Source organism: Arachis stenosperma, chromosome 1, assembly GCF_014773155.1.
Source record: "Arachis stenosperma cultivar V10309 chromosome 1, arast.V10309.gnm1.PFL2, whole genome shotgun sequence".
Taxonomy (NCBI): Eukaryota; Viridiplantae; Streptophyta; class Magnoliopsida; order Fabales; family Fabaceae; genus Arachis; species Arachis stenosperma.
In genome coordinates this window covers 5,460,834-5,474,433 of record NC_080377.1, presented here as the reverse complement: position 1 = coordinate 5,474,433, position 13,600 = coordinate 5,460,834, and the positions used below count along the sequence as shown (strand labels likewise).

The window sequence follows — 13,600 nt, the reverse complement described above, 5'->3', positions numbered from 1 at the left end:
TCTCAAACTCTCTTTCTTTACCTTTTTATTTTAACCAAACCTAGGATTTCTACCAAAAAGAAAGCTTACTGGGTTTCTTTCCAATCTGCTCAAGGAAAGAAAGTGTTTTCTATGTATGATGAGTCTTTTAGAGACTTCAAGAATTACTTCTTTAAGGTCCGAGCTGTTGAAGGAGCTCGACCTTTTTTTCTTGGAGAAAAATGATGAGCCAGCCTTTCCTTTAAGTTGGCAAAAGAATGTTGTAGTATCTAGGTATTCGTGGGAGATGCTGGATGAGGTCGAGCATGCCTTTGTGACTGTGTTGGAGGAAAACTGGGGGCAACCTCCCCATCTTGATACAAAGAAGTTTTTAGGGGATCCTTCACTTCTCCGAGCTGAGCTAGGTAGTGGTCAACTTCTTTGGTTTTTGTTTTGCTTGTTTACCTGCTTTTGTTTTCTTTTCTTCCAGTTTTGTAACTTGGTTTTTGCTATGTTTTTTCAGAAATGGTTAAAAATAATGATTCTATGAAGGCCTTTAAAAAGGCGAAAAAAAACTACAACTGCCCAGAACATCTCGACCAAGGTTGCTGGGGAAGGATCCTCGTAGGTCCCCCCTAAGAAGCCAATCTTGAGTGCTTCTGGACTGTGGAGGGTGATTCCTACTCCGCCGGTTCATTTGGTTGATCCTCCCCGAACTTCTGGTGCGACTTGTTCTCCTACTACCGGCCCTCTTCCAAAAAGACAGAGGACTGTTGAGCCCTTTAACTTGGATGCCCCTGATTTTGACGCTGTGGGATTTGTTGATCAGCAAATTGCTCCTTATGGTGTTGTCCCTACTGACGATGTATCCATTCTTTGTCATCTAGACTTTATTACCCGGAGCGGCATTAAGATGGCTCATATGGGTGCAGCCTTATTCCGGACTGCCCAAGATCTTCTTATTCATGCAACGAAGGTTTTTATGGAGGAAGCCAAATTGGAATATGATAGGATCAAGGGGTTGAAGGAGGGACTTGAGAAGACGGTGGCAGAGCTGGAGAAAGAGTTGGAAGGTGAGAAGACTCGGGCTACTGCTGCGGTGGCTTCTGCAAATCTGGCTGAGGAGATGGTGCAGAAGCATAAGGAGAGCTATGTCCGGACTTATAATGAGCTGATGGAGGCCAGAGAGAAGGTGGAGTCTGTTCAAGCAGATTATACTGAGCTCCAGGGGCATCTCGTGGGTAGTGTGAATGCTGCTTATGAGAATTTGAAGGCTCAGGTTCGAGTTCTCGCGCCCGAGCTCGACCTGTCTCTTTTCAGCTTGGATAATATTGTAGAAAATGGTAAGATTGTCCCTGATAGCCCAGATGATGATGATGAAAATGTAGATCCACCTCCGGTGCCATCCACCAAAGCTTCTGTAGTACCGACTTCTCCAACTCCTGCAGCTGAGGTCAGCCAACCCGAATCGGATCCTGATGTTCAAATCCTAAACCGGCCGAATGGGACTGTTGACATTGTCCCCCTTGTGACTCACCCTCCTTCACCTTGAGATTCTGCCACTGGGGAGTCTTTGCATCCTTTGTAGTTTCTTTGATTTAGTGGCCCGGCTTGTAGGTCTTTGAATTCTTTTTTCCTTGATGTATTTTGATATAGCCCGATCTTGTGGACTTTTGAAGTCTAGTTTCTGCAACTCGTAGTTGTTTGACTTTGACTCTTTAGTTGCATTTAGCAACTTTATTTAAAAAACAAATGTTTCTTAAACTCTTGAGGTCGACCTTTGCGTGGCCTCCTGAGTCTTTTATTATAGTAGCTTTGTGATATGCTTGTTAGCATTTCCAGGAATCTTTAGAGTGTTGAATTCTTGTTGTCCGACCTCTTTTGATGGCCTTTATTTTCTTCCTGTGTTAGTTGAAATGGCTTTTGAGACTAGCTCTGTTCAACTTATTCTTTTTAGTATTCCCATAGAATACTTGTAGGTTGGTGAGGTCGTGGCTTTCTTTAGGTCGAGCTGTGTCCCTTCTAGCGCACGCCTTCTGTGATGTCGATTTCTTTCGTTTGAGTCCTTTCGAGTTATTCACAATAATCCATTTTTAATTGGACCTCGCTAGGCCTCTTTTGATGGGTTTGCTTTTTATAACTCTATCGCTTTTGATCGGCTTGGGCCGACTTCTTCACGTTGGTCCCGTCTAAGTTATTTCTAGTAATCCATTTTATTTGGACCTTGTCAGGTCTCTCTATGGATAACTTTTTTATAACTTTTGTAGCTCATTACGCCGACCTCGTCACGTCGGTCCTTTCTAAGTTATTTCTAGTCATCCATTTTATTTGGGTCTTGTCAGGTCTCTTTTTATGGATTACCTTTTATAACTTTTTGTAGCCTTTTTGGGTCGACTTCGTCATGTCGGTCCCTTCGAAATTATTTCTAGTAATCCACTTTTTAGGGCTGGCCAGGCCTCTTTTTAAGGATTACTTTTCATAATTTTTTGCCGCTTTGATTATTCTGGTCTGACTTTTTCATGTTGGTCCATTCAAAGTTATTTTTTAGCAATCCATTTTTTGTTATACCTCGTCAGGCCTTTTTCTATGGATCACTTTTTTATAACTTCTTGCATTATTCTGTGTTTATCGCTTTTCATCTTTGCCGATTTTGTAGAGTTTGATCCTCGCCCGGTCGACCTTTGATGAATTCGGTTTTTATTCTTGTCGACCTGTAGCTTTATAATCGGGGGATGAATTTTTGCATTTTTAGATTAATGCGTCTTGATAAAGAGATTTTGTAGAAAATCTGGAAAACTTTATTCAAAATAAAAAGTAGGCAAATATACATGTATGGGTGCTTACCCTTTTTAAGTCAGGTAATTTTTTAGATCTTGGCTTGGTGCCTCGTTAAAAAAACCTTTTCAGGAAAAAGAGTGCAGCTTTGACCTAAGATCGTTTTATTACCTTCTAACTATAATACCTTCTTAGGTTGCAGGCGTACCATGATCTTGGTAGCTCTCATCCCTCGAGTTCAGACACTTTGTAGTAGCCTTTTCCCAATACCTCTGTGACTCAGTAGGGTCCTTTCCAGTTAGCCGCTAGCTTTCCCTCTCCGGGTTTACTTGCTCTGATATCATTTCGGATTAGAATGAGGTCATTGTTGTGGAAGCTTCGCTGTACTACTTTTCGATTGTATCTTGAGGCCAGGCGACATTTTAACGCCTCTTCTCTGATCCGAGCTCTTTCTTGGACTTCTGGGAGTAGGTTGAGCTCTTCCCTTTGAAGTTGAGAGTTGGTTTCTTCACTATAGAGGATCGTTCTGGGGGACCATTCTTTGATTTCTACCAGAATCATTGTCTCCATTCCATAAGCCAATCAGAAAGGTGATTCCTTTGTGGTGGAGTGTGGAGTTGTTCGATATGCCCATAGGACTTGTGGGAGCTCTTCGGCCCAGGCTCTCTTTGCGTCCTGTAGCCTCCGTTTTAGCCCAGCTAGTATGACTTTATTGGCAGCTTCTGCTTGTCCATTAGCCTGTGGGTGTTCTACGGATGTGAATTGGTGCTTTATGTTCAAGTCGGCTGCCAACTTTTTGAAGCCTGTGTCTGTAAATTGGGTGCCATTGTCCGTGGTAATGGAGTAAGGAACCCCGAACTTTGTGACAATGTTTCTATATAAGAATTTCTGACTTCTTTGGACAGTGGCATTGGCTAGGGGCTTTGCCTCAATCCATTTTGTGAAATAATCTACCCCTACAATGAGAAACTTGACCTGCTTCGATCCTTGGGGGAAGGGTCTGAGGAGGTCGAGTCCCCATTTTGCAAATGGCCAAGGTGATGTTATGCTGATGAGTTCCTCTGGTGGGGTGATGTGGAAATTAGCATGTTTCTGACACAGTGGACATGTCTTGACGAACTCGGTGGCTCTTTCGGTAAAGTCGGCCAAAAGAATCCGGCTCGAAGTACTTTTTTGGCAAGAGCTCGTGCTCCGAGATGGTTGCCACATGAGCCACTGTGTATCTCTTCCAATACCTCTTTTGTGTTGGAGGTCGGTACTAGGGGTGTCAGGCGGGGAAGCCCGCCCCGCCCCGCCGGAAGCCCGCTCTCTGGCGGGCTGGCCCGCCCCGCCCCGCCTATTCAGGCGGTCCCAAAATCCTAGCCCGCCCCGCCTAATGGCGGGCTGGCGGGCTGGCGGGCTGGCGGGCTAAGCCCGCCTAATTAGTTTTTTTTTAAATAAGAAAAAGTATCTTCTATTTAAATCAATATAAATCGGACTAAGCCCGCCTAATTAATTGTTTTTTTTAGAAGAACATATCTAATATCTTCTATTTAAATCAATATAAATACAAATATTAAATATAAATAGTCTTCAAAGGATATAATTATATAAATAGTCTTCAAAGTAAATAAACATAATCCAATTATCCAAAATACTCAAGTCATAGTTATAAATAGTCCCATAGACAAAATAAATATATAATCCAAAGTCCAAAAACATAATTATAAATAGTCTTCAAAGCAAATTAAACTTAATTCAATACACTTAATTTTCATCTTCATCTTCATATAAGTCAATAACATCATTGGAACCAACTCCTGAAGAATAGCCTTCTCCTTTTGCAATATCTTCTTGATCTTTATCTTCCTCTAGAAAAAAGTAAATAAATATATTAGCAAAATAGTACATAATAATGTTCAAAATCACTCAAGTATGTATGTCATAAATATAATATACCAAAATCATCATATCCACGAATCCAATTTCTGGTGCAAATCACCGCTTCAACATTATCTGACAACAAACGACTTCTATACTTATTCAAAACATGAGAACCCATGCTAAATGCAGATTCTGAAGCCACAGTAGTAATAGGAATGCTCAACAAATCTCGTGCCATTAGTGATAGGGTTGGAAAACGATGATGGTTGTCTTTCCACCATTGCAAAACATCAATGATTGCATCATTGCAAAATAATGTTGCCTCACTCAAATAAATATCCAATTGGTTCTTTCCACTTTTCACTTCAGCTTCTTGATTACGGGACATCAAATCCTTTGCATTACAAACAATATATGAATCAAAAAGCATGAAAAATAAAAACACATATAATCAAGTAGATAAAAATACTTACACCAACAATTTTAATAAGTTGAGTTCCAATTGCAGAAGATGTTGCTTGAGAAAAATTACTTGAAAGTTGGGAAGAACTCTCTACAGTTGTAGAGGAATTTTGATCATAAACCTCAAACAGCTTGTATAACTTACTCTTCACAAGCTCCACTTTGTCTTTAGCACTAATAGGATCAATCTCATTATAGCAATGAACCAAAGTGTTGAGTTTAAATCTAGGATCAAGAACTGCCCCAAATGCAAGAACAACACTGTATTCTTCCCAATATTTATTGAACTTAATCATCATTTTTTCTCCCATGTTCCTTATAAGCACTTCATCATTCTTCAAACTATTCATTAAAATCAGCTGGATTTGCCAAACTTGTAAAAAATACAAGTTGGATGTTGGGTAAGAAGTTCCAGACATCAACTTGGTAGTTTCATAAAATGGTAACAAGAAATCACATATCTTTTCAGTTCTTCTCCACTCATCTGATGAAGGACAAAACTCCCTAAACCCAGCTTCTTTTACTTTATACATTTCAAAAGCTTTCTTATAAGGAATAGCACTTGCAAGCATTGCATAAAGTGAATTCCACCTAGTAGGAACATCTAAACATAATGCAGTCGTATACTCAAGTCCCTCAATATCTTCAAAACATTCTTTAAACTTAACCATTCGACTTTCAGATTTTCTCAGAAACTTAATACCCTCTCTAATCTTAGACACTGCATCACCACATATTTTCATTCCATCTTGGACAATAAGATTTAAAATATGAGCAGAGCAACGAACATGAAAGAATTCACCACCACACAACAATGAACCATGCACATCCAAAGTACTTTTAAAATATTATTATTACTAGTTCTCCATTAGATTCTGCACTCTTTTATCCTTAGTGTTAAGAAATCAATCAATTATAAAAAGTAACAATTGATCCAAAATCTGCAACCTTAGCACATGGTACCTTTCTACCCTGCCTTGTTTAGCTTCCAATGGAAACTTGGAACTTTCAGATTCACATGTCATGTAACCATTGTTATTAGTGGGTAACCACATACCCTCCATCATCAATTCTTGTTTAATCATAATTCCAACCTTTTTTTTTTGGGTCTTATAATTCCAACTTTAATAACAGAATCAATCACCAAAAGCAGCCAATAAAAATATCACAGTATGACTCACCCTGCCTCCATACAATAAGAAAGGGAAACATAACACAAAAAAAAAATCTTAAACTACAATATAATTGAAGTGCTCTAATAAGCAAAACTAGAAAATAATTATTTCTAATTGAGATATTACAATTATTGATTATCATGTTAAAATACTTTACCAACCGTTCCACCCTCTCCGATATTCACATAATCCCCACCTTTTTTTTTTCTTTAGCAAGTGCTAGGAACAACATAATACTATGATGAGAAAACACCGTATATTGTAATTGTTTTCCTCAATATTTTTTTTCAACAAAACAGGTTTAAACTGATAAAAGCTAAAAATCACTATTCATCAGCATATGAAAACCACTAGTGTGAACCTGAAAAGTTAACTAAAACTTATGTCAATGCCAAAATAGAACCATTCTTGATCCTAATAATAACCACAATAATTAAGTGTGCCATCTTTCTCTTACTTCACATTTGATGCATTTCGAGGAGTAGCCGTGACCGAGAGGTGGAGTAGCCGTGACCGAGAACGAGGAGCAGCCGTGACCGAGAGTGAGGAGCAGCAGATTCAGAGGACAAGCCACGAGCCCACGACTCACAAGACCCAGGAGCCCAGGACCGAGACCAGCAGGCAGCAGCGACGACGGCCAGACAGAGGTGAGGACGTAACTCTGAAGTTCGAGCTGAGGTCGCTGGACGATGGAAATGGAATTGAGAGACTGAGAGTGACGGTGAGGAGCTTAGGATGACCGAGTGAGAGACTGAGAGTGGCGGTGAGGAATTGAGGAACTAAGGAACTGAGACTGAGGAACCGAGTGAGAGGCTGAGATCCGTCGAGGAGACTGGAAAGTGGAGACGAGACGACTGAGATCCTGGGTGGCGCTGCCGTCTGCCGAGGAACTGAGAGGAGAGGACCGAGGAGTGAGACTGTGAGAGTGAGGCAGCTGCAATGGGGATTAGGGATTGGGGAATGGGCGAATGGCCGAATGGGGGGAGGGATTCAATTTAGGGTTTCAGGCTTTCAGCAGCCGTTTAGGTGGGTGGGGAATGGGGATTGGGTCGGGTCGGGTCGGTTGGGGTGGGTTCATGGGTTCTGGGTCTGGGTTCATAGGTGATGGGTTCAGCCCAAAAAAAAACCTTCAGCCCGCCGGGCCAGCCCGCCCCGCCCCGCCAAAGCCCGCCAAAGCCCACGGTTTAAACGGTTTGGGTTAGGCGGGCTTTTGTCTTACGGCGGTCCCAAATTTCCAGCCCGGCCCGCCTTTTTTGGCGGGTTACGCAGGCCGGCCCGGCGGATTAAGGCCCGTTTGCCACCCCTAGTCGGTACACATTTTAGTAGAGGTGTCAAAATCCCTGTCTTGTATAGGATATTGTTTATGATAGTGTAATACTGTGCCTCCCGTTTTACCCTCTTCGTCTCTTTCTTGTCTGTAGGGAGTATCTCTGATTTGAGGTAGCTGATTATGAAAGTCATCCATCCTTGATCCTGACCTGATATGGCAAGGACTTTTTCTTCTTCCAAGATTGACGGGTTCTGTAGTATTTCCTGGATGAGGCTCCTATTATTGCCCCCTGGTTTGGTGCTGGCTAATTTTGAGAGTGCGTCAGCTCGATCATTCTACTCCCGAGGTATATGTCGGATCTCGTATTCCTGAATTTGCCCGAGTTGTTCCCTGGTTTTGTCCAGATGCTCTTTCATGGCAAGATCTTTGGCTTGGTAGGTCCCTACTATTTGCGAGGTGACGACCTGTGAGTCGCTGAATATGACAAATTTTTTAGCTCCGACCTCTTTAGCCAGCTTCAAACCAGCTAATAGCGCCTCATACTCAGCCTGATTATTGGAAGCAGGGAACTCAAATTTTAGGGAGAGTTTGATTTAGGTTCTCTGGTTACTTTCTATTATCACACCTGCTCCACTTTCGGTTTTATTTGAAGAGCCATCCACATATAGGTTCCAATTTGTAGGGATTTTTGGGGTGTCAGTGTATTCTGCAATGAAGTCGGCCAGATACTGTGATTTGATGGCAATCCGAGCTTCATACCGGAAATCAAACTCCGATAGCTCGACTGCCCATTGTAGAATTCTTCCAACTAAATCTGTCTTCTGTAAAATGCCTTTCATGGGCTGGTTGGTCCGAACTTTAATGGTATGGGCTTGAAAATACGGGTGGAGTCGTCGAGATGTTAGTAGAAGATCATAGGCAAACTTTTCTATTTTTTGGTAGTTCAGTTCGGACCCTTGTAGTGCTTTGCTGATGAAGTATATAGGTTTTTGTCCACTTTCGTCCTCTCTGACCAGTGCTAAGGCTACTGCCTGATTTCCTACTGCGAGGTACAATACAAGTGGTTTTCCTTCCCGTGGTCGAGTTAGAATAGGTGGTTGTCCTATGAACCTTTTTAAATCCTGGAAAGCTTGCTCGCACTCTGGTGTCCATTCGAACTTCTTTCCCTTCCTTAGTATGGCGTAGAAGGGAAGAGATCTTATGGCTGATCCGGCTAGAAATCTGGACAAGGCTGCCAGTCGCCCGTTGAGTTGTTGCACTTCCTTGACATAGGTCGGACTTTTCATGTCGAGTATGGCCCGTCACTTGTCCGGGTTTGCTTCGATTCCTCTTTGTGTGAGCATGAAACCCAAGAATTTGCCAGCTTCTACTGCGAAGGTGCATTTTGCAGGGTTAAGTCGCATGCCATGCTTTCTTATGGTATTGAACACTTGGGCGAGGTCGGACAGTAATGATTCCTCGCTTCGTGTTTTCACTAACATGTCGTCCACATATACCTCCATGAGTTTCCCGACATGGTCTGCGAAGACTTTATTCATTAATCTTTGATAAGTGGCTCCTACATTTTTGAGTCTGAACGGCATGACGATGTAGCAGTAGTTTGCTTTCGGGGTCAAGAATGAGGCTTTTTCTTGATCAGGTGGGTACATCGGGATTTGATTGTATCCTGAATAGGCGTCCATGAACAAAAGGTATTTGTATCCGGAGGAGGCGTCCACCAGAGCGTCGATACTTGGGAGTGGATAAGGATCTTTTGGGCAAGCTTTGTTGAGATCGGTGTAATCAGTGCACATCTGCCACTTCCCATTTGATTTTTTCACCAAGACGACGTTGGCTAGCCATAGTGGGTATTTGACCTCTCTTTACGAATCCTGCCTCTAGTAGAGCTTGCACCTGTTCTTTCACAGCTTGGGATCTTTCTGGTCCAAGCTTTCTACACCTCTGCTGTACTGGACGAGATCCTGGATACACTGCCAGCTTGTGGCACATTAGCTTGGGGTCTATGCTCGGCATGTCTGCAGCTTTCAATGCAAAGAGGTCGACATTATCTCTTAAGAACTGTATGGGGGACTCCTTTACATCTCCTATTAGGGTTGCGCCAATATTGGTTGTTTTATCTGGGACATCTCCGATCTGGACTTTTTCTATCTCGCCTTCAGGTTGTGGACGAAGTTCTTCCCGACCTCGAACTCCCCCGAGTTCGATGGTGTGGATTTCTTCTCCTTTACCTCTGAGGTTCAGACTTTTTTTGTAACAGCGGCGTGCAGTTTTCTGGTCTCCTCTTATCGTAGCGATCCCTTCCGTAGTTGGAAACTTCATGCATAGATGTGGAGTCTAGACTACTGCGGCGAGCTGATTTAGTGTTGTCCGACCTATCAGGGCATTATAGGCTGAACTCACATCGACCACGATGTAGTCTATGTTGAGCGTCCTTGACCGGTTTCTTTTTCCAAAGGTTGTATAGTGAGATGTATCCAAGTGGTTGGATTGGAATGTCTCCTAGTCCGAATAAGATGTTCGGATATGCTCTAAGCTCTTTTTCCTCTAGGCCGAGTCTGTCGAAGGCGATTTTGAACAAGATGTCAGCCGAGCTTTCTTGGTCCACCAGTGTGCGGTGGAGATTAGCGTTGGCCAATACGATAGTGATGACCATGGGATCGTCATGTCCCAAGGTGACGCCAGTTGCGTCCTCTTTAGTGAAAGTAATAGTAGGGAGGTCGGGTGCTCATTCTCCTCCTTCAATGTGATATACTTCTTTAAGGTGTCTTTTGCGGGATGATTTGGAGATTCCTCCTCCCGCAAATCCTCCATGTATCATGTGGACATGTCTCTCCGGGGTACAAAAGGTCCCTCTCGTAGGCCATTGATGAGACCTATAATGGCTGCTTCGGTTGGGAGACTTTGTATGTCCAAACATGCTTTGTTGAATTTTTCTATGTAGTTGCGAAGGCTTTCCCGATCTCCTTGATTGATCCCTAATAGGCTTGGGGCGTGCTTGGTTTTGTCCTTGTGGATGAAGAATCTGGCAAGAAATATTCTGGCTAAGTCGTCAAAGCTTGTGATGGACCTAGGGGGCAGATTGTCGAACCACTTAATTGATGTCTTTGTTAAGGTAGTCGGGAAGGCTTTGCACCGAATGGCATCTGAGGCGTCGGTGAGATACATTCTGCTTCTGAAATTACTGAGATGATGGCTTGGATCTGATGTGCCGTCGTACGGGATCATGTCAGGAGCCTTGAAGTCCTTTGGGACTTTGGCTTCCATAATCTCTTTGGTGAATGGGTCTTGATCTTTGCGGGGGTTATCTTCATGACTGGATCGAGTAGTCCTGGTTTTTTAAATCGGCTTCAAGCTTTAAAAGCTTGTCTTCTAATTCTTTACATCGCCTAGTTTCCCTTCAAAGGTCCTTCTCGGCCTCTCTTTGATGCTCAGCCTCTTTTTCGAGTTGTTTGAGACGATCTTGTTGAGACTGAAGTGCCTCTAGGATTTCTGCATTTGGTGGACTCTTATCTTTGTTTGGTTGAGAAGTATCTTTTTGTGTGGTGTCTGTGTTCTTGTGCGGCGTCCTGTTTTCTAGATCAGAGTTGTGGTCGTTGTCAAGGTTATCCGCCATGATGATGGGATGACTTTCAGGTTCTCCGGCAACAGCGCCAATGTTTCGAGGGTTACCTAAAACTGTAGGTTGATCCCGAACGAGATCTTTAATACTGATCGGAGCAGTTAAGCCCGACTTGATGATGGTGGCCGGAGCCGCCGTGTCCGACTTGTTGGACTTGGTGGTGGTGTTGATCCTTTGTCACCGGAGGGTGGTGGTACCTGCAAGGGACTCCGATGCTTAAGTTAGCAAGGGGATTAAGCAGGTTTTTAGTAGAATCAAAGTGTGAGTTATACATGGGTGCTCCAGTATATTTATAATGGTGTGGAGTGACCTTCCCTTGAGATAAGATAGTTATTTTTGAGTGAGGTCATCTTATCTTTTAAAGGAACCGCCCTTATCTTTCTAGGCTTGGGCTGCCTTTAGATTTGGGTCGCGTTCCTTTGTTTGGGCCTTCTTGGGCCTTTGTAGCGGTTTAGCCGACCTCTTTTATAAAGAGGTCGGGTAATCCTGGTTTGAAGAGGTCGGTCGACTTATCTTCAGTCAGCCCGGGTCGTACAGCTCGACCCAGGACATGAACAAGTATAGATTATTATATTCAAAACCTGCCAACACACCTATAAATTATTCAATTCATCTCTCAAAGTCATCAGAAACATTGTTGAATGATGTTAAGCCATATTGAAGACTCATTGGAAGGTTGATATACCTCACTAATACCAGACCTGACATAAGCTTTGCTGTTAGCAAGTTAAGTCAATTTCTAGATTGTTCCACCGATGAGCACTTCAAAGCAGCCTTACATGTGTTGAAGTACTTGAAAGGAGCTCCTGGAAAAGGATTACTTTTTAAGTCTGTTTGTGATTTGTCCCTCCGTGGTTTTTCAGATTCTGATTGGGGTACATGTCCAAATACCCGAAGATCAGTGTCCGGATATTGCTTCTTTCTTGAAAGATCTTTGGTGTCCTAGAAAAGTAAAAAATAGCAAATAGTTGCTCGATCATCTTCGGAAGCAGAGTATTGAGCAATGACTCTTGCAACTTATGAAGGAATTTGGCTGATGTATATCTTGAATGACTTCAAAATCAAGTTAACAGGTCTTATGACATTATTTTGTGACAACCAATCTGCTAGATACATTGCGGCTAACCCAATATTTCATGAAAGGACAAAACACATTGAGATTGATTGTCATAAAGTTAGTAAAAAAATTCAAGACAGTTCTTTAAAGCTCATGCCAATTCCATCAAGAGAACAACTTGCTGATGTCCTTACAAAGACATTTTCACTAGGTCCTTTTGAAGAGATATGTAGTAAGTTTGAAATGTATAATTTGTACACTCCCAACTTAAAGGAGGCTATTAATGTATGAATATTACTAGTACTCCCAGTACTCTCTTTTTTATTGGGTATTACTGTATAATAGAATATGAAGAGATAGTTAGTATAATTTTTTTTCTTATTTTAGTTATATATAGCTGTACTTTTTATCTCTATAAATGTGTGATTTTTCACTAATACAATAATCACATTTCTCTTTTCTTTAACTTGCTTTTTCACTAAAAAATTTGCTACGAATTTCATCAATTCTATTCATTCTCATGATGTCTCATCCATCCAAATATCCTCATTTCACCAATGTTAAACTTATGTCCCTGTTCAACTTTTTCCACCAAACACTCCATTTCATACAATATAGTTGGTCTCATAACAATGCAAGAATATCCCTTTAAATTTAAAAATATTTTTTGTTGTATATAAAATACAAACACTTTATTATTTTTTTGACTAGCCTACTTGAAGTTTATGATTTACGTCCTCCTCTATTTTTTCATTATCTTTAATAATACAACCAAGATATTTGTATCTCTTTACTTGTGGTATAACATCTCCAATTTTTATTTATGTGTTAAACTTGCATTCTATATAGCCTTTTCTCATCTGCTCCTAAACTTGCATTCCATATACTGTGTGTGACTTATGCACAAACTATGTACAGCCAAAATCTTGTATCCAGAAATCTAACTTCACATAGTGTTAAAATCTACTAGTACTAGGGGTGGCAACACTACCCGAACCCGCGGGTACCCACCCCGACCCTACCTGTTCGGGACGGGTAATTACCCGCACCCGCACCGGGGCGGGTTTTAGCGGGGCGGGTTCTTGGGCGGGGCGGGGCAGGGTCGGGTTTAGGTTAAACCCGCCCCTACCCGCCCCGGTATATATAATAGATATATAAATATATATTTTTAATATATAATATATGTAATATATATAAAATAATTAGTAAAATGATTAATAATATTGTATCATATTTAAATTTTTACTTTAATTTAAGTTATGAATGTAAATAATGGTTATATAATTTTTAAAATTTTATTTTATTTTTTGGATTTAATAATTATTGGGGCGGGTAGGGGCGGGGTGGGCAGGGGTGGGTTAGGGTTTAACATTTTACTACCCGCGGGTAGAAGCGGGGCGGGTTCGATGCGGGTTTTTGTT

General features: G+C 41.8%; 1 protein-coding gene across 1 annotated transcript; it reads right to left on the bottom strand.

The window, feature by feature from the left end:
- Window positions 1–4,479: 4,479 nt before the first annotated feature.
- On the bottom strand, window positions 4,480–5,801 carry LOC130974113 (zinc finger BED domain-containing protein RICESLEEPER 2-like). Its single transcript, XM_057898867.1, has 3 exons — window positions 5,070–5,801; window positions 4,672–4,990; window positions 4,480–4,583 (listed from the first exon to the last, which is right to left on the bottom strand). Exons 1-3 carry the CDS (start codon window positions 5,799–5,801, stop codon window positions 4,480–4,482), a joined length of 1,155 nt encoding a protein of 384 aa, XP_057754850.1.
- Between the last annotated feature and the right edge of the window lie 7,799 nt (window positions 5,802–13,600).